The sequence below is a fragment of the Gossypium arboreum genome, chromosome 9 (assembly GCF_025698485.1).
Source record: "Gossypium arboreum isolate Shixiya-1 chromosome 9, ASM2569848v2, whole genome shotgun sequence".
NCBI lineage: Eukaryota > Viridiplantae > Streptophyta > Magnoliopsida > Malvales > Malvaceae > Gossypium > Gossypium arboreum.
In genome coordinates, this window is record NC_069078.1 from 73013400 (window position 1) to 73038105 (window position 24706).

Consider the following 24706-nt stretch of genomic DNA (forward strand, 5'->3'; position numbering starts at 1 on the left):
TAAGCATAACTAACTTGGAAATATAACTCAATTTTGATCATGCATGGAGAATAATTAACATGACAATATAAAACAATGAATAAATAATATGCAACGACAATATACATTGTATAATATAAAATGATAACTACTAGATGTACAAAGCAAAATGCAAATCAAAGAAGCAATATGGTATGAAACTATTTTAAAACAATGATAAGTACATGATACACATTATATGAATTGATGGATTGATAAATTAGAAAACATTTGTAAAGACAAGTTTAATATACACATGCAATCATTAAAATATGTGTTATAGAAAGAATTTTTTTAAAAAAATACATAATGTATAAAGTGTTAAAAATGTTGGCTAAAATACACACAATAAAATAAAATTTTAAAAACATATGTAGTATGAAAAAATAGCAAGAATGCATGATAAAATATAATCCTAGGAAATATACACAATAGATTTACAAAACATATATACATAAATAACTTTAAAAACAATTATTTGTAAAATATAGAAATACATACAAGGTTAAGTTAATTTTATAATAAATTATATAATAGTTTTAAGAATGTGCTTTTATATATATATATATATATATATATATATATATAAGGAAAACTATATATAATACATAAATTAAATAATATATAGAGATCAAATATAGGTATCAATAAATTTATATATGTATAATAATAATTTTAAAGATATATTATGTAAGACTATATAATAAAATGCAAGAATAAATTTAGAAAGAATTATATGTATAAAATAATATAAGGTTAATAATATATGTATGAAATAAAATTGATTTTAATACAAAGTATACGTATATGTATATATGTTAATGTTTAAACAGGAGGTTACAAGAGAGTATTAAAAAGCTTAATGCAAAAAGAAATTTAAGTGATGATTTTATAAAACAAAACAAAGTTATGCATGTACAAATATCTATAGAAAATAAAATATTATACAAACTATTAACATAATCTAAAAAGAAATCTTCAAAACAATTGTACAAATAAATAATTAAGAGTAGAAAGGATTATAAAATAAAGAGACTAAGTTAGAATTAGACTAAAACAAAAGGGGTAGTTTGAAAATAAAATAATAATAATAAAAGGACCAATAGGTAAAGCATGCAAACGCGCAGGGGCTCGAACTGGAAATAATCCAGGCCTCAAAATGCTACGTCTGAGCGCGGATCAGATTGCAACATAGCACAATTACAAGTCCAAATTGAAAAAAAAAGAAGCAAGGCGCATAAGGCGCAATCGAAGGCTCGCGCAAATATGGAGGACCTGGCGCGCAAATTCCCCGTTTTAAGCAAATGGGCGTGGATCTGGCCTACTAAACGGGTCAGTGCACGGATCCTTGCCCATTGAACGGTGCCGTTTCAATTTTGACAAAGTCAGGTTAAAGAAAACCCTAAAACTAGTTGTACACCATTCAAAGGCAGATCAAAATAATAAAAAAAATCTAAGGCCTAGCCTCCTATTCATTCGGCCAAACTCTAGGTCCTTTCGACTGCCGTCTGACCTTGATATTTGATCGATGGTCATCATGCAAAAGGCCTAATCCGGCTCCGTCCGACCGTGAGTCCAAAGGTTCGCTCAAAAGCCTCTAAATCCCCCCTCCAAAACTCCGATTGCGACGAAGTGAGCGAGGATTCGAGGGAACCAAAAACAGAGGTAAGCCTCTTTTTCGTTATTTCTTTTATACACCAAATAGAAAAGCAAGAAACAAGAAAAGAACGATAACCAAATCGGAGAAAAAGAAAAACTAAAAGGAATCACCTTTTTAAGAACTGTTTTCGAAAATTTTTTATATTCAATATGCCTCTATTGTGTGTGTACCCGAGAAGACTTTACAATCGAAAAATCAAGGGCTTTATAGCCGACTGTTCAAAAAAGTAAAAAGACACAAATTTTGTTTTCGTGTTACTGCTGTTGTTTTGTCTGTTTCTACAGGTATGGGGTGTGCGTTGGCGTGTACGGGAGCTGGTGCGTCGTACGGTGCGAGGGGGTGGCTGTTGGAGGGTACGGAGGCTGGGGCTGCTATCCGGTTGTGGCGCAACTGCTGCTAGGGCTAGGGTTTGCCAAAATTTGGTTTAGTATTTGGGCCGTTTGGGCTTGTAATAAGTTTGGGCTAGGGCATTGGTTTGGGTATTGGGTTAGGGTATTAGTTATTGGGCCATGTAATGGGGACATTTTAATGGCCCATTCAATTAATTTATATTTGGTTTATTTTTATTTATTTTGGTTTTTTGGGTGTTGGGCCCAGGCAAATTTGGCCCATTACAATATGATTTACAAAATAAGTTATATAAAATTACTTTTTTATAAAATAACTTTATGTACAAAGATTACATATTTATAACACAACTATGTGATAAATAATTATAATTTGGTAGACATTTGTAAATAATAAAATATTATTTATCCGACGTCCGACGACATATAAATAGTTATGATAAGTGTAATTGTATGATAAGTAGGAGGAGGGATGGAGAGTGAAATGAATTTGGGCCCTCTGGGATAGTATATAACAATGTTTAGGACCTTTTATATACAGTATACAGGTTGGAAGTTGGGGAAAAATGGATAGAGAAAAAGAAAGACGTCCTTTTTCTTACAAACTTTAACTAAGAAATAAATGTCTTCCAACGAATAAAAAACAGCTTAGGTTGTATGATTGATGAGTTGAAAATGAAATTTGGTATTAGTTGTCCCTCATCTTTATTGCTTCATGTTACCAATTTTTAAATTCCTCCGTAATTCTGAAAGATATGTACTTTAAATCTTAATTTTTAGATAATTTGTACTTCTTACTTTTTATTAAGAAATATTATATACATACTTTTGGAATGTGTCTCGTATTTTCGAATGAAATAGGGTCAACGTCGCTACGAGAAAGAGCCGACGTCTCGACGACGCAACATTCGACATCCTGGCGAGAAGAAATTGACGTACCGACAACACAACGCACAATATCCAGATGAGTTGATAAACGACATCACGACCTGGCGATGTGTTCCCCACTAAACCGGGTTTCTTCTACTAGTTAAACTCTAATTATTTCTCGCAGTCGAACTCTGATTACTCCATAATATTTTAATATGATTAGACCTTTAATCTTAGCCTATTTAAAGGGTTCATTGTATCCCTGTTTTAAGAGGTCAATTAAGAAGACAATTAAAGATGTAGTACCGTCAGACTTTTATTTTGGGGGTAACAAGATGTAGTCGTAGATGAGTTTTGGTGATAGTTTTGGTAGTAACTATTGAGAGAATTTTGTACCCCTTTTAAGAGAACTCTATGAAAGTTAGGTTTTTGTTTTCGGGTTTACTTTATGAGAGTTAGGGCTTTGTATTCGTAGTTTTGGGTAATGTACATTTAGATTTATTTTATCTATATTGTACTCTCGTTTGTTTACTCATTTAGTGAAAATTCAAAACCTTCTCTACCCGTGTTTTTTATCGTCTTCGAAGGAGTTTTTCACGTAAAATTTGTATTTAATCTTTCTTACATTTTCTATTTTGTTGTTTATACATGTTGATCTCCAACAATAATATTAGTAGTAATGTGATTTTCCTTTTATTTTAATTTCAAATTAAGAAAGAAACTTCTATCACACAGAATATCATCCAACACACTCTATCAACTTAATGCTTCTGGACCTCTTTTCTTTATACACTCATATGCCCCACCCCCCCACATGTCTTTCATAAATGCCTCAAACTACATTGTCTGTACTCTTGGATCCTCATTATCCATCTAAATTGTGGTTAATTAATTGTATTAGGTTTTAAATAACTTTATTTATAAATATGAAAAATGGTTTGGGCGTGTTTATTTATGACAGTAACTGTGTTTGGGACATCGGAAAACGTGAAAAAGGAATGGTCCTATTGCACAGATAAAGGAAGTGAAAGGGATTTAACGTGGTCTGGCTGTGATTTAAAACAGATCTTCCGATCCCATTCATATAGTGTCCTGTTTTGCAACAAAGAATCCAAGCAGCAAATTTTGAAAATTCACATTATAGTTTGTATCATAATACCATTTAAGATAATTTCTACTTTTTTTAATAATTTTTTATTATATTTATTTTTTTACACAATGTTTAAAGCTACTTATAACATCTTTTTAGCCCGTAAATAAGAAGATAATATACTTTAGTGCACTCAAATTTATATCTTCTTGTATTGATAATAATGCCCATGTCAATAGATAGATAATTTATAATTTTATCTATATGAAAAGTACATTATAATATTTATAAGTAGTTTATAACTTTTAATGGGTATAATTGATTTTGTATTCAGGGGCGAAGCCGGGGGGCTAGCATGGGCCCCGGCCCCCTACATTTTAGGCCTTTAAATTTTTTTAAAAATATTAAATTAGTCAAGATAAAATTATATTTTAACCCTCCTTAAAATTATAAAAATTTAATTTAATCTTTTATAAATTATAAAGATATAAACTATAAAAAATTAAAATTTTATCATGTGTTCCTAACAAATTTTTCTAGCTTCGCAGCTGTTTGCATTAGTCATAAGTACATCCATGCATACAAATAAGCAATGGTGGTGAGTGGCAGGTTTTGTTGGGAGCAGGATTTGCTAATTACTGAGTCATTTAATATTCCATTTACTTTTTTCACCTACACCACTGCATCCATCTTATAATATCACAAAATATATACACTTTAGATATTCTACTTTAATAGCTGACGTGTGCTCTTTTATTAAATTATTGTCCAACTACACTAATAATATTAGTATATTTATGTTTTTTTATCTTTTAATTTTAAAAAGTTATAAAATAATTATTAAAATATTCAAAAATTTTAATTTAAGTCATTAGGCTAATAAAATTGTTACTATATGACATTTGTTCGCACTGCATGCACCAATCTAAAGATTTTCTTTCCCTTTACTTTTATAGTTTAATTTTTTTATGAAACAACTTTGAATTCTTGAATTCACGGATCAAAATCTAAATAGCTTTCTTTTGGCAATCTCCAACACTAACCGTCAAATTTATTTGGATCTAAGGTATGTTCTTCTATTTGTCGATAGGTATTGATCTTCAGTATTGATCATTAAATCGTTACTTGAAACACACTAGTCTGACTTTTTAAAAAAATTGCAATTCAGTGACTTAAATAATTTTTTGAATAATTTAGTAATTTAAATCAAAACTTTTAAATATTTCAATAACTATTTTATAATATGTTGAAGTTAAATGGCTAAAACTTAAACTTATTAATAGTTTAATGATCTTGGATGTAATTTACCCTTACTGTATTATTTTCTTCGGTTGGGGTTCTGAGAAACATTGAAGTAAAGAAAGGAAAATTGTCTGTTTTTGTTTTAATTTTTTTACGTGTGTTTAAATATTTCTAATTAATATGAATTTCTCATATATTAATAGGGTTAATATTTGGCATGTGAAACATTTTAATTTTATAAGCAATATTTAAATATTTTTAAATTTTTAATTTTTATTATATCTTAAATGGCATGTGTATTATTTTTCAATATTTTTCAAACCCTACCGGAGGAGTATAAGAACTACATTGATATTATACCAAACAATTATTTTTCATATTAAGAATTAAGTTTAGGATAAATATTTTGCTGTGAAAATTTTTAACTCTAAAGGTGGGTTGAGATTTTACCACATGTGCTATTTATTTATTTTTATTTGTAAGTACTTAAGTAACCCATTTTGGTTGAAAATTTCCAACACCAATATATTAAATATTTATCCATAATTTTATGTATATTTATTTATCTGTTCATATTTGGTATGCACGTCATTTTTATTTGCAGTATATCTAATATTTTTACTATTTGTTGATATTTATGTGTATTATATTTACTTATAGTGTTTTTAGACTCCACTAGCGATATACTAAATAATTTTCTTCATTTATGTCATTTTTATAACGTCCGAGATTATTTAACGTCAAAAATTTTGATTTTTGTCGAAATTGATAACTTGAGTTGTTCCGGGAAGTTTAATCGAGAGGTTTTAAGAATAGGTATTAAGTTGACTCTATAATTTTTTTTTAATCGGGGGTAATAATTAACATTTGGTATTAATTTGACTAATTTAAGAAAAATAGAATTTGAGGTATCGACTATTTTATAAGAAAATAAAAAATTGGTTCTTTCATGGGTAGTTTCAAGGATGTCCCTTTCCTTACAAGTATAAAGACCTTTAGAATTGACATTTGCAAGTCGTTCTTCATCAGTGGTCCAAGCCAATTTAGACTTAGCAGTTCTTCATACTTTTTTAGACTTAGCAGTTCTTCATGCTTTTGTGTCAATCATAGATGGTTGCCATCTAATAAGGATAGAGTGTCATGCTTTCTCATCAATGGACTTGGTGAAGGCTTTTACCCTTGCCTTTCAATAAGTATAGTTGGAACCCTCCAATATAACGGACTACCAATTGAAGATCTTTTCATATCTAACAATTAAGACCACCATGAAACACCATTAGCTACGTTAAGTGGGAGACTTTGATACCAAATGTAAAAACAGACAGTTGATAATTATCTATAGAAAACATAATGTTGGAATGAAAGTGATGGTTATAGTGACCACTAAAGGTGAAATGAGACAAGAACAGAGAAAACAAGAACACAACAAATTGTTTATGTGGTTCATTTTCCCTACACCTGCAAAGCTTAACTTAGTGAGAAAATTTATTATCTTCAATCTCAATACAATAAGTGATTCAAGTTCTATCACACTCTAGTATAACAAGGTCACTTGTGTGCCTAAAGATCTAGATCACTCACCTCTAAGTTCTTTCTATAATAACTTAAGTTGTAAAACCAAGAAACAAATTTGTTTTACTCTCTTTATGCACTCACAAGATTACGTTCCTCAATGAATAAATAAGTGCACTTAATACTTAATACAAAACCTATACAAGTTTCTCAAATATATAAGAGTTCTGAAACATGGTAATATACTAGATCAATTACAATCTATTCCACTATTAAACAATAGTTAAAATTGTAAGATACAATATAATAATAAAGACCAAAATAAAGTGAATTGCTAGAGATATGTCTTCACAGCTATCTCGATCCATTCTCCACAAACCAACAAAATTGCCTGTTTTGGTTTGATCTTTAAGATAAATTGCTTCAATTGAATTGATATTCATAGACAGACTTTCATACTTACACAATATCAACATCATCTAAAGATTTTGTTTAAAAAATTGTCAACTTTAAATATAGCAAGTAATAGAGCCTACCATACTGCTAGCCGTAATGACCACTACCGTTTGCACTTCAATAGCTACTTCAAAACTTGTCTCAACAAAAATAATGTTTGGTATCTATTTTCCTATAATTGAAACATAAAAATAAAATAAATTAATTCTTGCATTTATATGTACTCGAATCAAGGTAAGAGATTTGATATTTAAAATTTTTGAAATAAATACTTTTCATTAATTATATTTAAAGTTAAAATTTCCTTGTTTTCTTTTTTTTTCAATTTAAAAAGTATTTTAGTGAAAACAATGGAAATATTTTTTCTAATATTACATATTTTTAATTTTAATTTTTAAAATTTATTTTTAAAATTTTAACCAGTCACATCTGTTTTAGCATTTTCTTGAAAACCAAATAAAGACTAAAGTTTATAAATTATTTAAGAGATTAGAGGATACAAATACAATCAAAATTACAATAGAATAAATTTGGATATAGCTCACACATTGTGAGACTGAAACTAAAATAAATATGAATTGTAAAGCCACACACAATTTAAATAGGATGAAACTCAAATTTAAAATTTTAAAATTTTCAAGATTTCAACATTGTCATTAAATCAAGACCTCATTAATTAACTTTTAAAATTTTGAAAGAAATCAACTTTTATAATTAATAACTTAAACCAATGGAGATTTTTATTTTTTTATTTTTTTACCATATGAGTCTAGTAGGGGTAATATTCAAGTAAAGTCTTCCCAATAATAACAACTTCAAAATTTGAAAAAAAAAATATCAAACTTGAGTTTTCTCGTGCAAATTCATTTTTCCCCTTTTTCTTATTTTTTTGACTTGATTTCTTTGAGTCTAAAGATTTCCAAAACAATTATAAGACTGGGTTCAACCAGTTTTTCCATTTATTTTGTGTTTGAAAATAAATAAATATTTTTATTTTCTTAAATTCTAATATTAAGATAAAAATTAAAAAATTAAAAATTATAACAAAACTGAAAATGATAGAATTGAAATAAAAGTAAAGTTTAATTTTAACTATAATGACAAATTCGCCTAAAATAAAATTGCAAATTAGACCCTAAAAGCTCACAAGTCATTTCTCAATAATCATAAAGCAATATTCCATAGAAATGGCTACCTATATATAGTTTTAGGAAACAAAATCACTTTTGTTTAAATTTTCTTGAAAAATAAAAATGTATATTAAAAATTTGTTTGATTGTTTTTTTTAATCATGTTTACAAATACTTTTTAGAATAGGTGGAAATTAAAAACAATTAGAAAAAGTATTTTCATTGTTTTTACTAAAATGCTTCGTAGAATTGAAAATATTAGAAAATTTTAAATGAATTAACATTCATTCAAACTCATATAAATATAAAATATTTTTTCAATTATTTTTAAATATAAAATCTCTTACATAAGTTCAAATTCATATAAATGTAAAAATTCTTTTAGGGTAAACTATATTAGTAGTCACCCAACTATTAACAAGTTTCTTTTTTAGTCATTGAATTGTGAAATGCTACAAAATGATCTTTCAACTATTCGAGTTTTTTCATCACCAATATTAAATGACTAATGAAAAGTTGATGTGGTAACTTTTAAGATTGACATAATAACAACTTTAACCCCCCAACATTTATACATTACGCCAATTTAATCTTGATTCAAAAAAAATTAACTCTCAACATTTATATATTGTGAAATTTAATCCTTTTGCAGTTTTATTTTTCTTTATGACCCTTTCTAGTATTGTCCCTACATATGATTCAATGAAAAAGAAATAATACAACGAATTCAATTGCTTGAAAATGAAAAATAACCACTTTATTAACTCAATCCATTTGTAAATCTATTAATTTAAAAAAATTTGAGTTTTTACTTCACCAATGGCAGTCAGCTTAAGCTAACAAAAACTAAATTAACTATCATTGAGAGATATCAAGCTCTTAATCATTTGAAGGATAAGGAAAACAATGTATTTTATAATTATTTATTTTAATAACAAATGGATTTTTTAAATAATTTTACTTTTATTTCTAATTTACATATTATGTATTAAATTATATTTCATATAAAAAAGATAAAATTAGATAACGTGTAAACATTAAATGTTAAATTTTAAAAATTAAAACTAAATTAACATAATACGTAAATATTAAAAGTTCAATTTATTGTTACGTGAATTTTAAAAGTTCACGTGGTCTTTGTGTTAATCATTTAACAATAGGTAATTAAAAAAAAATCAAATTATTGAATTTATAGTTAGCAGTGTTGTTTACCTATCTTTTATTTTATTTCTCATGTTTTTATTAAAAGGTAAATATTTAACATAAAAAGTGATATTTAACTTCTTACTATTCAATTCACCAAGACATACATTGATGTTGTAATTAGTATTTAGCAGGCAAAGCGATGAGCATGTGCATGAAGAGCCAAGTATTGAGTAACCAGTTATTCTCCGTAACCCTAAGAGGTTTGGTGCCAAACTTACTTTTCCGAACTAACTTCCTCACAGTCGCAAGTGCGATATAGCTGTTCCTTTCTGACACTTCCTTTCACTATATGTAACTAAGCATACTGTCTACACAAAAGCGATACTTATCGTTTGCTTTGGTTGCATTGCTTTGCTTTCATCTTATTTTTTGTTTAGTTTGTACAGAGAGATATTGTTTGATTTGATGGGTGACGTGGAGATAGAGGAGGTGAACGGCGGTGTTAATGGAGGTGCAGAAGTGCATCAGGGTGAGGAAGGGTTGGGGAGAGGGAGAGGGGAAGGAAATAGGATGTACTTGCTGTGGGAAGAACTGACGGTGGCGCTGCCCAACTTTGGGAATGGACCGACCAGGAGATTGCTGGTTGGAGTAACAGGGTGCGCTCAACCTGGTAGAATCATGGCCATCATGGGTCCTTCTGGCTCTGGCAAATCCACTTTACTAGATGCCTTAGCAGGTTTGCCCCTCTATCCATCCCCCAAATTAACCAGCACAATCCTCAATATATTATGGCTGCATTTATGGTAACTTTTGCACATCTGTATATTGTTTGTGATCTTTTGGTTTCATCGCATGCATGTAACCCAACTCCATTCAACCTTTTGCAAGCAACTAATTAAACCAACGGTCATCCTTTTTATGTCGTGATAAATCCATTTTGAGTGGTAAACATGATAATATCATATGAATATTTATAAAGAAGAGAATCTCAAATACATTATATTTTCTGTTGGATTATAATATATATTATATAAAAACTCTTAAAAGAAAGAAAAAAAAAAGTACGGGCTTACAGTTACAGATCTTAAGCCTTCCTTCTTCTTCCAGGTTTATAAGCACCATTTGGTGCTTTCATAAAATATTTATTTCATATCTTCTGTTTATACAATTTAGTCTAAAAAGAGGCTTATATCTCTTTTCAAAGTTGATGATCTTATCCATACTTGAACTTCAAAATCTCTTTCAAGTAAGATTTAGATGTTATTTAAAGATTCAACTCTAGATACAATAGGAGTCAAAAAATGATAGGAAGGTTAAAAAAAAGAGTTCTTTATGCCGAAGAATCCTTCTTAGAAAGTTAAACGGCGTATTTAATCTTTTAGTGCTTGAAAAGTTAAACCGCCATAATTGGCGGCGGCTGCCCTCTTCCGCCTCCCATGTTAGCCGTGTCTTGACCAAATTGAAATATTATAGTATTCTGCTATTTATGTCCTTACCGATGTACGTAGATGTTGTCCCATATACGTGGGAAGACATGAGGTGTGTGAGGTGTCGATACCATATTAATTTAGGAGTAATGAATTATTACCATAATTAGCACAACCATTTATACCATACAGATTAGATATTCATATTAATGAGACCCACTCTTACTCTACCTTCTTAATTACACTACTGTTTTACCATTTATATCTTTCCACTTTTAGAAGAGATTAAGATGAATACTTCACATCATCTTTAAATTATGTTTTAATGATAATGATATTGTCAGACTATCGAAATTATTTTCTTTTTATTAAAATTATTAATTTAACTAATAAACGAAATGATGATATTTTAATTACTTTAATCAAAGCTTCAATATTTATTCTCTCTTTTAATTTTTATGTTTATTTTTTATTTTAAATTTTGCACATAAAATTAACATATTTCAATAATAACAAGATTTGATTAATACAACTATAATGATTATTAAATTATAATTAGAATGTTTTGAAGTTTGATGATGATAAAACTGGGGTGATATTTGACAAATGATTTTGACTCTAATTTCAAAACCAAGGATAGAGAAAGATTAAAACGGGTGGAGGTACATGTTAGAAGATGAGTTAAAGTGCGGAAAGAGTCATAAATGGGCTGTCCAATCTACCCAATGGTAGAAGAAACATTAAAATACTGTCAATACTGCTATGCCACTTTAATTCCTGCTTTTATCTGCATCATTCAATGATGCCTTAGTTTCTTCAACCCAAAAAATAAAAAAAAAGTGGTTGCTTGCTGCAGGGCAGGCTACAATCTTTTAAGTCTAAATGTCAGTAACAAAATACCACAATATCAATTTACTCTGTTGGTATATGTCTTGCCTTGGGGAGAATAATTGACTTTCATGATTTAAAACTTGACTAATCAATTAATTCAACCAACTTAGCCCCACTCAATTTAATTGGTTTAACTTTATTTTTTAATTTAAATTTTATTTATTGTATATGCTTATTATAAATATATCTAAAGATAAATATATATTAAAGTATGTTATATCATGTAATAGTAAAAATTGTATCATCCCATGACCATGCACGCGTGCGGTGCAATCATATTCTCCGTCTCATCTCCAACTAATCATCATGCCTTGTTACTTCCACCAACTTTGATTATTTGTTTGATAATAATCTCCCATTCTTAAATCATTATTATCTAATCAAAGTTCAACTTCTTAATTAGCATGCTAAATCATTCACCTGTAACAAACAATTGGTTCAGTAGTGCAGTAGGATTGAATAAGCTGAAAGACTGGGCATATATAATCCAGGTCTCCGGACACCGATGTTCAGATATGTACCAGACATGGGTGTTGAAGAAAAATGAAATGTCCGAGTTAACATAAAAGAAGAACGATGACAACACAATTGAAGCATAACTATTATTAACCTACATTTGCATGCATTTTATGAGTGCCCAGGCATTTGCAAGCTAATGTTGAACACCAACAAAAATCTTTGAAATTTATGCAGGTAGACTAGCTGGAAACGTTGTCATGACTGGAAATGTTCTTCTTAATGGGAAGAAGAAGAGGCTAGACTACGGTAGTTTCGTAAGTACCGTCAACATATTACTTTTAACTCAACATTAAAATCCTAATAGCAACTTTATATGTGACTAAGAAATTGAATTGGCCCCATAAAATTTGGGATTCCAATTATGCATATGGCGTGCTCTTCAATAAAGACTCGTCTATTTTGAAAATTCAGGCTTATGTAACTCAAGAGGACATACTTTTGGGAACTCTAACTGTAAGAGAAACCATAACTTACTCAGCTCAATTGAGGCTCCCATCATCACTGACCAGACAAGATATTGATGGCATCGTGGAGGGAACAATCACGGAAATGGGTCTCCAGGAGTGTGCTGACCGGCTTATCGGAAACTGGCACCTACGAGGTATAAGTGGTGGGGAGAAGAAACGGCTAAGCATTGCACTTGAAATCCTCACAAGGCCCCATCTCTTGTTCCTTGATGAACCTACGAGTGGCCTAGACAGCGCCTCAGCATTTTTTGTGATACAAACTCTTAGGAATGTCGGCCGTGATGGCAGAACTATCATCTCTGCAATCCATCAGCCAAGTAGTGAAGTTTTCTCACTTTTCGATGACCTGTTTTTACTATCCGGTGGAGAACAGGTTTATTTTGGGGAGGCAAAAATGGCTGCAAAGGTTTATCTTGACAATCTCATCAAACTTGTTCATAGATAATAGTGTTTCATCACATTAAGCATATAAAATTGAAAATAAATTTGTTCATTTCTACTTAAAAAATTTGATTTTGCAGTTCTTTGCTGAAGTAGGATTTCCATGTCCAAGTCGAAGAAATCCATCAGACCACTTCCTTCGTTGCATAAATTCAGATTTTGACATTGTTGCAGAGGCTCTGAAGGGATCTAACAGAATAACTGTATGCATTTCAATTTTCACATTCCAAAGGAATAACAACATAGTAATTTTCCGATGTAGCAGTCACTTAGTTTCCTTGCATTTTTATGATTTTCCCTGGATTTTACATGCAACAAACAAAATATGAAGCAGGGTATCACAGTTTTCTGAAATAATTTCATATTTTAAACAAGGAACAGTAATGTTATAAATAACTGTCCGAGTCCATACAAAAACCCTGTATCATAATTAACTGTTATTATCTTAGAAACTTGAAATTTTTTTTTCCAATCAATGTTTTCATTATAAGCCAAATAGATTTTCAATATAAAACATGGTTCTAAATCTAATCATTTAAAACTGATTTTGCAGCAAATTTAAATTAGTTTTATAAGTTTTCCATTTATGAACTGCAGGAACTTCAAAATACATTAGATCCATTGGCACACCTACAAACAGCACAGATAAAATCATTGCTCGTTAAGAAATACAGAAGCTCAGATTATGCAGCAAAGGCAAGAGCAAGAATTCGAGAAATTTCAAGCATTGTAAGCATTTCGAACTTAGTCATGAAACATCATCTAAGATGTACTAGTTTTTCCCATCTGCCCATCTACCTACATCCTTTGGATTTGTTAGCCAGCACGAGTTCTAACATTTAGTTTAATTAAAATGCAAGTCAATTTATCTCGCTTTTTTTAATTTATTTACCTATGCCACTGATTTTTGTGAACTATTATTAGATATTATATTGGAAGGCACTGTTATACAAGATCTGACAGCCTCAGTTAAACAAACAGATGAACATGAGTTTCCTTCCTCAGAAAGCCTATGGTTTACAACTCTTCATTTTTCTTGAAATATCCGTGCCTAACACTTGTATCTAACATGCATTTGGACATGGGTTTGAGAGAAAAATCCTTCAGATATGTTGAAAAACAAAAAAAAAAATTAACATACCCATGTCTAATACATACCTAAATCCAACACCCTCATCTAAGTAACATAAGGCTTAAATATGTCAAGTATCTCATATACCAAACATTTCCTTATCTTTTACTTATTTGCATTTCAGGAGGGACTCGTTATTGAGAAAAAACACAGTGGTGAAGCAAAATGGTTGACTCAACTATCAACTTTGACGAAGAGGTCCTTTGCAAACATGTCAAGAGATTTGGGGTATTACTGGTTAAGGATAGCAATCTACGTGGCTTTATCTATTTGTGTTGGCTCTATTTTCTTCGATGTTGGAACAAACTACAATTCAATCTTAGCTCGTGGGGCCTGTGGCGGTTTCATATCAGGTTTCATGACATTCATGTCCATAGGAGGCTTCCCATCCTTCATTGAAGAACTCAAGGTAAGTAATCTCATCTCTGGTTAAGGGATGATGAACTTAACCAAATATTTTCTAGGCAAACTGAAACTAATGATGCTAGGCTTTCAATAACTATTTTTGTCTCTGCTTGGTTCTACAACATAGGTTTTTTATCGAGAAAGGCGCAATGGACATTATGGGGTTGCTGTTTATATACTATCAAATTTCCTCTCTTCATTTCCATTCTTGACAGTGATGTCCCTTTCTACAGCAGCAATTACCTATTACATGGTGAAATTTCATCCTGGAATTTCACATTTCATGTATGTCTCACTAGATCTTATTAGCTCCATTGCAACTGTAGAGAGTTGCATGATGATGATAGCATCACTAGTTCCCAACTTCATGATGGGAGTCATAATTGGAGCTGGTTATATAGTAAGAACTGTTACTTTTGAGAAATTTTTAGTGCTCCTTCATTAATGTCTTAAAAAATATTTCATATTGTTTTCACTTCTCAGTAAAGTTTTTTCTTTTTGTACACAGGGTTTGCTAATGATGACAGCCGGGTATTTCAGATTGCTGCCAGATCTCCCTAAGATATTCTGGCGTTACCCTGTTTCATATATCAACTATGGTGCATGGGCATTGCAGGTAATTACTATTGGTGTCCCTTGCTTTGAATGTCTAAGAGACTAGACCTACGAAAACCTCAATACGTATTTAATTAAGTTTCAAACAAGAAAACAAGACCAAGGACAAAACAGATTCCCACATGGACAATGAACATTATTAACTTTTAGACCAATAAATGAACTTCACTGAGCAAAGATTAACTGACGACATGAAAACTTGAGAAAAAGCCTGATCAATAATAGCACAAGTCAAGACTATTCTACTATTAATCTTCAAAAGAAAATTTATGCTATTCGATGTTTCTTTTGATGTCTAGGGCATGAAACAAGTGGTAATTTGATTATTTTTTTTGACTCAAAGGGAGCCTAACTGGATTAGCTGCTGATTCAATACCTCAAATCCTGTTAAAATACATTAACTTTTTTTTCTTGGAGCTTATTTTCACTACTTAAAAGGAGAAAACTTTCTAGAAAAGTAGTTGGATGTTGCAAGTAATTTTCCTCTTGAATCTCAAATTGAAGTCTTCTATGTTAAAAAAAAAAAGCTTATTTGTAACCCTATCTAACAGTGTACAAGAGTTAAAATTATGCATAGGAAATACGGCATAACACTTAGAGTTCGAATGCAACAATGTCCCAACAAAACAATTTGAATTGACTCTGTTAAATGGAGAATGCAGGGAGCATACAAGAATGATATGGTTGGGCTTGAGTTTGATGGCTTCATACCTGGTGGTCCAAAACTGAAAGGTGATGTCGTCCTCACATCTATGCTAGGCATCCATCTGGATCACTCAAAGTGGTGGGACTTAGCAGCTGTTATAATGATTTTGATAGCTTACAGATTACTTTTCTTCATCATTCTCAAGTTCAAGGAGAGAGTCTCACCATTGTTTCGAACTCTTTATACATGGCGAACATTGCAGCACATGAAAAAACGACCTTCTTTTAGGAAAACATCAGCCTTCCCATCCAAGAGGCACCAAGTTCTACATTCACTGTCTTCTCAAGAGGGTCTAAACTCTCCAATTCACTAGAAGAATCAACAAATCATGAGTACTATAGTAATGCTCTTACTGGAATTTGATTACAGAAACAAAGAGAAAGAGATTATAGTAGAATTACATATGGAATTATCTGTATCAGCTTTATTTTTCAAGTTCTTCTAATATCTGCAAACTGTTCTGGCATTAATGGCAAGAGGGTTTCCCATCTCCCAAGAATGGTTTGTTTATGGTCCTCCCTAGCAATGGCAATGAAGAGCAGAAACCTGATTTCTGTTGTTGCAACCAGTGCTTTGAAGTAACCAGATATGATAAACAAATACAGAAAATATCCCATTGTTCTTCGTAAATAATTTCATCTGCCAAATGTTTGTAGCAGATGCCTCCTACATTATACGATGTCATAACGTCTAATGATACCATTATATTTGTATGTAATATTATATTGTTGTTCTTTCTTCTTCTTTTCCAGTGCTAAAAAAATGTAGGTTTGAAATCCCCGAGATGGATTAAATCAGATTCTTTTACAGTTATACAACTCAGAATTCATTTAAGTATTTTACAGGTGATAGAATATCTTACAGGCAACATCCATGATCCTTCTTCTGCACCACATTTGACAATTATAAAAAATTCTTCAAGTAATGCACTAAGTGCCACAAAACCTGAAGTTAAGACGAGCAATTACTTGGATTACATAGATTACACTTGAGCATGGTATCTGGATCCTAAGCCCAACTTGCAGCATTTTGGCAAACTCACCTCATCGGTTTTTTATGCTAGAGAGCTTCCTCAATTTCAACCGATTTTCTTCTCAATTTCCTTCACTTTGATTAATAGGCGAAAAACCAGATGACATACATCTAGAGAGATAATATGTTTATCCAAAATATCAAACACTCTACGTGTTTAGTATAATGATTTCTCAAACAATTAGAAAAGCATTAAAAAGAAACACCACCCTCAAACATTGCAAGATTGAGTGCAGGGATTTGAGTACCTTCAATAACGCAGTAATTGAGGAATTGCTTTGTTATTTTCTACATTATCACGTCTATATTTGTTCCAACAAGTCAGCCAACCCATCAAAACACCATGTCCTCCCTAGAATCCACAAAAATAACGATGGTTAAGGTCCTTTGAATGCAGTGAATGCTTTTATATAACCGTCGAAATTTCATAAATGTGTAGTCATTAACATCACTCCAGCTCAACATGCCCTGTTTCTTTACCCAATTTAAAATACAGACATCTATACTGTTCAAATTTTCAATACCGGTCCCATAGAGAAAAAAAGGAAATAGTGCGCAAGCCTGACGACAATAAAAGAATCATCCAAGACTGACAAGATGGAATTAAGCATATATCTCGACTATTTGACTAAGTGAAACAAGATTTAAAACAAAAATCATCATGAAACCTTTTTCAAGAAATAATAATTAAAATCATATGGTAACATAGGAAAAAAATAATAAAACATGATACTTTACATCACAAGCATTGAGGTTATATATAATATTGGAGTCATCTATTTTGTGCAATAATTTTGTAACTTGGAGACTATCCTATACCACTATCATGCATAGATGCCCAAATATTCCCCAAAATTTCTATGGAGGCAGTACTTCTACATCCTCCTGTTCTGAAATCCAAAATCCTTGAAAGGTTAGAACTTGAAACTTTCAGCTTTAAGGTCTCAAAAATTGAGGAAGCAGATTCTCAGATCTTTTAATGGGAAAAATTTTAAATTGAATCTGTTCAAGTATATATGTATATATATAACACAAAGCAGAAAACAAGAGAAGACAACAAAGAAACTAGATATGTAACTTCAAGTTGAATATATTCAACAAATCAGAATACATGTGAATTGGGCTACACAGCATGATAGCATTTGATCTCTTATTTTACCAGTTATATTAAATGACTAGCATCAAAATGAAAGGCAGAATTAGAAACAAATAGTCACTCAGATGGAAGATCATTTGGCTGATTCAAACAGAAAGTCCTTGAATTTCTTAATTCCACCCTTCTCAATTCATCCCACTTCCACATTTTTAAAAATAAGCAAATAGCTTCACAGCCAAAACTGCTTCCTCTATATTTGGAAACAAAACAAAAAGCAAGCAACTTATTATAGAATTTCACCAAAAGTAATATGGCTAAACTCATCGTTTCAAGTGTAGTTAAACTATCAAATCACTTCCTATTCGAAGTCCTATTACCAATAGATTTGGAATTCAGAAAACAAGAGCAAGCAGCTTATTATAGAATTTCACCAAAGGCAATGTGGCCAACCTCATCATTTTTTTTAATGCCAGTGTAATTTATATAATTTTACTATTTAATTTGAAATCAGAATTTACCTGTCAGGTGACTGTTCCAATAATTGCAGTCACCAGGAATTCCTTCCATCCTCCTAGGAACTGCAAAAGGTTTGCAAGCAAAAGCCAAAGATTAGATTTCAATGTTTTAGAAGGATGAACAGTCCGCCTCACAAGCTACATAGTTGCTACCATTTCATTTTGTTAAGATTTGTATAGTTCCCTCCTGCTGCAAAAAATCTGCTTTACTCTCAGTTTACAGCAGCAAAACACAGAACTTCCATTCTACCAATAGAAAGGGTCAAAATAATAAAATCAGGTCCGAATTAGAAACTCTAAATTAAAAGACTGCAAGCCAAAAGAAAATTTTCAGTGGCACATACAAGTCATAATCTCTGATTTGCTGCCGTCCTGTCTGAAAAAAGTACAAATTGCATAATTAAGAATACCACAGTACATCCATGCAATTAGCATAAGGAACTAAATAAAATAATTTTTTTAAAAAAAATTTCAAAATAACAGAAAGGCCATAAGCGTAGCAGACAAGAACTTTATTCAAGAATCATATCAAGATATACGAGCGAGACAAAAGTAAAATAACATGACAACTAAAACTGTAAGACATGGATCAGCTTAGCAGGAAATCAATCTTTCTCTCATCTTTAAAGAAATGTCAAAGTTTACAGAAGTAGTCAATCAACTTAGCAGTCCCTAATTTTCAAGAGTAAATAATTAAAATTACAATATAAAACAGTCCCTCAAATTAGCATAAGGAACTAAATAAATAAATAAGCATTCAAAATAACAAAAAGGTCATAAGCATAGCAGACAAGAACTTTATTCAAGAATCATATCAAGATATACGAGCGAGACAAAAAGTAAAATAAAATGATAACTAAGACTGTAAGACATGGATCAGCTTAGCAGGAAATCAATCTTTCTCTCATCTTTAAAGAAATGTCAAAGTTTACAGAAGTAGTCAATCAACTTAGCAGACCTAATTTTCAAGAGTAAATAATTAAAATTACAATATAAAACAGTCCCTCAAATTAGCAGGCGTTTTATAATGATGTTAGTCTCTGCTTCAAGCTCGCTATTGTTTCTTCTCATTGGCTACACCATTTTCCACTTGGTTGCCAAACCCATGATAAGGAACTTCAACCATGGGCCTGGGAAGCGGACGTCCTCCAAATTCCTCTGGGAAGCATTCAAAGTCAGGACCGAAATTGAACTTCACGACACAGTTTGGTTGATTTGGAAGGGTATACATTGAAGCAGCAGGATAGTAACGACCACCAAACAAATCCTTGAAAGCAACTCCTTGGCATACCCCATTTTTGAAAAATGAAATTTCACTTCCTGCAGGGAAGTCAACATTTATCAACCATAAATTATGAATATTCAAGCATAGCATATGAAAAGCAGCATTTCCTGCTAGTTGTAAATAATCTAAACAAGTCCACATCAAACACAGAATAAATTGTTGTTTCAGTAGCAAACTAGTTATATGCCTCAATTGCATTTCAACCATAAAAGTTAGGATTCACTGCTACTTTAAAGAGTCTTTCCAATGGCCTGCCTAAACAGGTTATGTAAGTTAAAAACTGCACAATATAGTCACGACATGCCAGATTTCCACTAAGACCCCAAGTTTGAACTTAAAAAACCAATTTTTTATACAATGCTCTAAATATTACAGTGACAAGGTTTAACAGGCAAAAAATAGTACAACCAATATGACAGGTTCAGGTAGCTTCAGGTTAGACTTTCTAATTGATATTTCAAGTTTACCCATTATGGCCTACCTTACTGTAGAAAAGGGGCCAAAAGGAGAGAACCTACCACCCCATGCAATGACCATACAGAGAGTCAAAATATTTAAACCAAAATCATGCAACAGAGTTCATTGCATCCTGAAGAATTTCTTGTTCAAATCTTCCACATGATTTATGATAGGGTGGAATACTGAGAAGTCCAACTGAAACATATAAATACAAGCCAGAAAATTGCTGCCCAAAGCTTCCATGCGTCACTGCTCAGAAATCTGCTAAAAGGACATATCTTGCTATATCTTTTCAATATAGCAAAGGCCTAACTTACAGTTTGATCAAATCTCAGGGTTCATTGTGATCTTATAAGCCATTTTGCTCAATTTTCCACATGATTTATGTCATGGTGGGATACTGCAAAATCCAACACAATCATCTAAATACAAGCCTTAAAATTAATGTCTTGCTATATCTTTCATACCAAGCAAAGGCCTACAGCTTGTTCACTGGATGACTAATGAATATTGGTTAATGAGAACAGGATCAAAGCATGTTGTCAACAGCCCACTTTGAAACATTAAAGATCACAGAGAAAACAAGTGAAACACAGGAAATGAAGGAAGAGTGGCTTAATTAGAAAAATTTAAACATAACGTGTAAGGTTTAACCAAATTTTAACAATTCAAAGTAACTGATTTATTATCTAATCACTATCTCCTCCTTGCACCCTTTGAGAAATCAATGAAACCATAACCAAGAACTGCCATGTAGACTAAAAGAAACTCGGGAAAGTAAACCATCAATTTAATCACCATTACCAATAAAACCTTGAATAAGAAAAGGACTTTTATAACAGTCCTGTGCCACAAACATGTAATAACAATTGACAGTCCTTACACTAATTTCTACAATTGATTAGAAATGTATCTTGGGTCTTTAACATACTCAACATGTCATTGATCAGATCAATGTTACAGAAACTATCCACTTTAAGGCAACCAGAGTAGTGCCGATTAAAGCAAATTGTAAAGAAACTAAATTCAAAACCATGAGCACAATCAATCAAAAAGGACAAGCGGTAGAATCAATAATTAACAGACGCATGAAAGCATTTTTTTTCCTGAACTCTTTAAAACACCAAAAATTGAAAGTGCCGTCTTAGAAGATGTAGTGAGTTTGATTTAGTTTGATATATTTCTATTAAAGGCCACCGCTAAATTCAAAACATGCAAGTCACCACTTCTTTTCTGCAAGTACAATGGTGCTTTCTCTTCTAAGATATTATCAAACTAAAGCTTACATGGAAACAGTAAAAGGTATGGTAAAGAACTCACATAAAATCAGCATAAAAATCCATTCCAATCTATCCATGTCCAATGCACAAAGAACAAGCTTTAGTCAGAATTGCAGTAGAAACTTACCAGGCACCACTTTAGGTGGCTCCTCTTTTGCATCAGGGGCACGCACGTATCTCTGGCCTTTATACCAGACAAGATGAGGAGGCTTGGGAGCATATGATCCACCTTCTGGTAAATTTATATAAAACCCAATAACATCTCCTTCTTTATACCCTTCTTCCCCATACTTCTCTCTCAAAGCTTTGTGCACCTTACTCCCATCAATATCTCTATATCCAAAGCTATTACCATCATACCCTACAGGCGCTTGCAAGTCACCTTTATCAGTAGACCACCCAAGCCGTGTATGCCCCGTCTCCCCCAACTTCACCACATTGATTTCAAAGTACCAAGCTCCCTCCACCACCCCTCTTGTGGCTCTAACCATTCTATACCCCTTTGTGCTCCCTGCACTCATCCTATCCTCAGTTAATTCCACCTTTTCAGCTTTGTAAACTTTGGAAAGACATATTTTCATATCAGGAGTATCGTCCCCTTTGTCTGGGAACCTCGGAACAGGGGTGATCAAAACTGTGTCTTCCCCATTCCCACCATTCTGATTATTCACTTTGCTCTTCTTTTTCCCTTTCCTTGACGTTTTCGACACCCAAACATTATTGTTCTTCTTCTTAGACTTCTTTGTTGTCTTCGCTTTGGTTGCAGGGGAAGGATTTGATGGGACATCGCCGTTATTGTTGTTGTTTTCGACGGCAGCGCCGGAGGGGTTATCATCGTTGATTGTGGAGACTGAATTAGGGCACTGGGGAGTAGTAGTTAAGGAGGAGAGATGTTTTTGCTTTTTGGGTAGAGGTTCTTCGTCGTCCTCCTCGAATTCGTCGTAGTTTCGGGGAGCTTTAAGTGGGTTTTGGGTGTCATCGGAAGCCGTCGTGGTGGTGGTCGTGGGATCTTCTTCAGAGAGAGAATCCGAGGAAGCCGCGGGAATCTGGGTGGTTTGGGGTTTGCCAGTCGTAATGCCGTTTGGGGTTTCGATGTCCTTAATGGGTACAGCGTCGTCGTGGAGCAGAGTATCATTTGGAGGTGGTGCGGCGGCAATGGTAGCAGGCGGTGGTTGGTCGTGGCATTCGTGTTTATAAGTGGGTTGGAGTGAGTCCATTGAATTGAAGTAGAGATTTCGTGGGGGAAACTTCGGTTTCTGATTTGGATTTGTCGTGGGAAATATGAAAAGCTTTAAACGAAAGAAGATATGCAAAAAATATGGCTGAGAAACTGGGCTTTTAGTTTCGGCCTTTTGGGCAGTCAAGATCAGCACTCGAGCTTTTCTTGTTCTTCCACTTTCGCATGGATTTTGTGGGTTTCAACATTTTTTTTTAGTCTACAAAAGTAAGGATTGTTAGTGGAATTTTTCTAAATCAAGTTTTAAATTTGTCTCATATTCTTAGTGATAAACGTCGTTTCTCTGTTTTAAATTATTTAGAGAAATAAATTGTTTTTATTAATTCGCTGCTGAAAAAATAAAATATGGACACATTTTTTAAAAAATAATTTATACCAAATGTGTTTTTTTTAATATGTTTTTTTAGCTAGATGGTTAAATGTTTTTTTTTTGTAATAGAATAGAAATCAATTACAAAGATAAAGCAGTTGTACTAAAAGTTGGGTTCCCATCAAATCGAATTTGCTCAATGATTTCTATTGGGATTTCCTTGAATCTAGTAAAACCATATGGGATCTTTTGCATTGCACCAACCAATATGTGAGTTGTAACATTAATTTCTCTTGGGACCTTCTGTAAAATCACCTGACATTTCCTGCTACAAAGTTCATTTATTCTTATCACTAAATCCCTGTTCGATTTATCACGAGATTTGTTCGAGATTGCTGCAAGGGCTTAGGCACAATTCATTTCAACAATAATATTATCTCATTTAGCATCCCAAGCCAACACAAGGGCATCATAAATTGCCCAAAGTTCTGCCTGTCCGACATTACATCTTTCAATATTTTTGCCTACACCTCCAAGCCATTTGCCCATAACATCTCTCGCCACAACAGCAGTTGGAGCAAATGCCAAACTCAAGGGTCTCACCCCATTTATGTTTAATTTAACGAACTCGACAAAGGAGGTGTAACAGTCTGTTTTCAACGGTGTTGGAAACAATGGTTTCGATATACAATTTCGACTAGTAAATTATTATTTTAGTATTTATTTAATGTTTACGGGGTTATATTAAAGTCGTATTAAAATTTTGTTAAGAAATTTTGACGTTTAAATGGTTAATTAGGTAAAAAGGACTAAATCATAAAAGGTGCAAAAGTTGACTTATATTAGTTAAAGGGGTCTAATGGCTATGAAATCTTAAACTAAAAGACTTGAATGGTAAATATACCATTTAATGAGATAATGGATGTGCATGGACATGATTTATTTGAAATTATTGATTAATGATAAGGGCAAAATAGTAATTTAGTAATTAAAAAGAAAATTAAGTAAAGAAAAGATGAACAATGTTATCATCTTCCCATTTTTCTTCTTATTGGCCGAATCCACCATTGTTAAAGAGGAGAGAGCTTTGTTTTGAATTCTTCATTGCATGGTATGATTTTGTACCCCGTTTTTAATGATTTTTATGTTTTTAAGTTCGTTTTAGCTTAATCTAGCTAGCCTGGGGGTTAATTTGTAAAATTATTAAAGGTTGAGGGACTATCCATGGATATTTTTGAATAGGTTTTGATGTTAGTTGATGGATTATTTACCTTTATTGTAAAATAAGCATGTTTTGTTAAGTGATTTTTTATGGAATTAGGGATTAAATTGTTAAAAGTGTAAATCTATGGGTTTTAGTGTGAATTGTTGTTGATGATGATAGGTTGTTTCAAGGTCCCTAGTAAAATTGGTTAAGT

The 24706-nt window shown here is 32.0% G+C and overlaps 2 protein-coding genes and 2 long non-coding RNA genes across 7 annotated transcripts; 2 read left to right on the forward strand and 2 right to left on the reverse strand.

The window, feature by feature from the left end:
- The first annotated feature begins 1144 nt into the window (after positions 1 to 1144).
- LOC108454694 (uncharacterized) lies at positions 1145 to 2342 on the forward strand. The gene is made up of 2 exons (XR_001866758.2): positions 1145 to 1683; positions 1963 to 2342. It is a non-coding gene; the product is annotated as an uncharacterized LOC108454694 (long non-coding RNA).
- Positions 2343 to 9592: 7250 nt separating this feature from the next.
- LOC108456716 (ABC transporter G family member 13) lies at positions 9593 to 16892 on the forward strand. Of its 4 annotated transcripts, none has more exons than XM_017755333.2 (10): positions 9593 to 9731; positions 9909 to 10207; positions 12483 to 12562; positions 12720 to 13181; positions 13297 to 13419; positions 13814 to 13945; positions 14473 to 14757; positions 14881 to 15153; positions 15262 to 15369; positions 16031 to 16892. In XM_017755333.2, exons 2-10 carry the CDS (start codon positions 9937 to 9939, stop codon positions 16385 to 16387), a joined length of 2091 nt encoding a protein of 696 aa, XP_017610822.1. In that variant the 5' UTR covers positions 9593 to 9731; positions 9909 to 9936; the 3' UTR covers positions 16388 to 16892. The 4 variants fall into 4 exon arrangements, with proteins under 4 accessions (XP_017610822.1, XP_017610821.1, XP_052874784.1 ...); XM_017755332.2 differs by having other exon boundaries at positions 9598 to 9731; positions 9918 to 10207; XM_053018824.1 differs by having other exon boundaries at positions 9612 to 10207; positions 13784 to 13945.
- LOC128280599 (uncharacterized) lies at positions 13561 to 18822 on the reverse strand. The gene is made up of 8 exons (XR_008270691.1): positions 18721 to 18822; positions 17355 to 17458; positions 17117 to 17217; positions 16937 to 17019; positions 16476 to 16593; positions 16239 to 16383; positions 16080 to 16135; positions 13561 to 13846 (listed from the first exon to the last, which is right to left on the reverse strand). It is a non-coding gene; the product is annotated as an uncharacterized LOC128280599 (long non-coding RNA).
- A 776-nt stretch (positions 18823 to 19598) lies between these two features.
- On the reverse strand, positions 19599 to 23212 carry LOC108456717 (protein TRAUCO). Its single transcript, XM_017755334.2, has 2 exons — positions 21869 to 23212; positions 19599 to 20037 (listed from the first exon to the last, which is right to left on the reverse strand). Exons 1-2 carry the CDS (start codon positions 22956 to 22958, stop codon positions 19772 to 19774), a joined length of 1356 nt encoding a protein of 451 aa, XP_017610823.1. The 5' UTR covers positions 22959 to 23212; the 3' UTR covers positions 19599 to 19771.
- Between the last annotated feature and the right edge of the window lie 1494 nt (positions 23213 to 24706).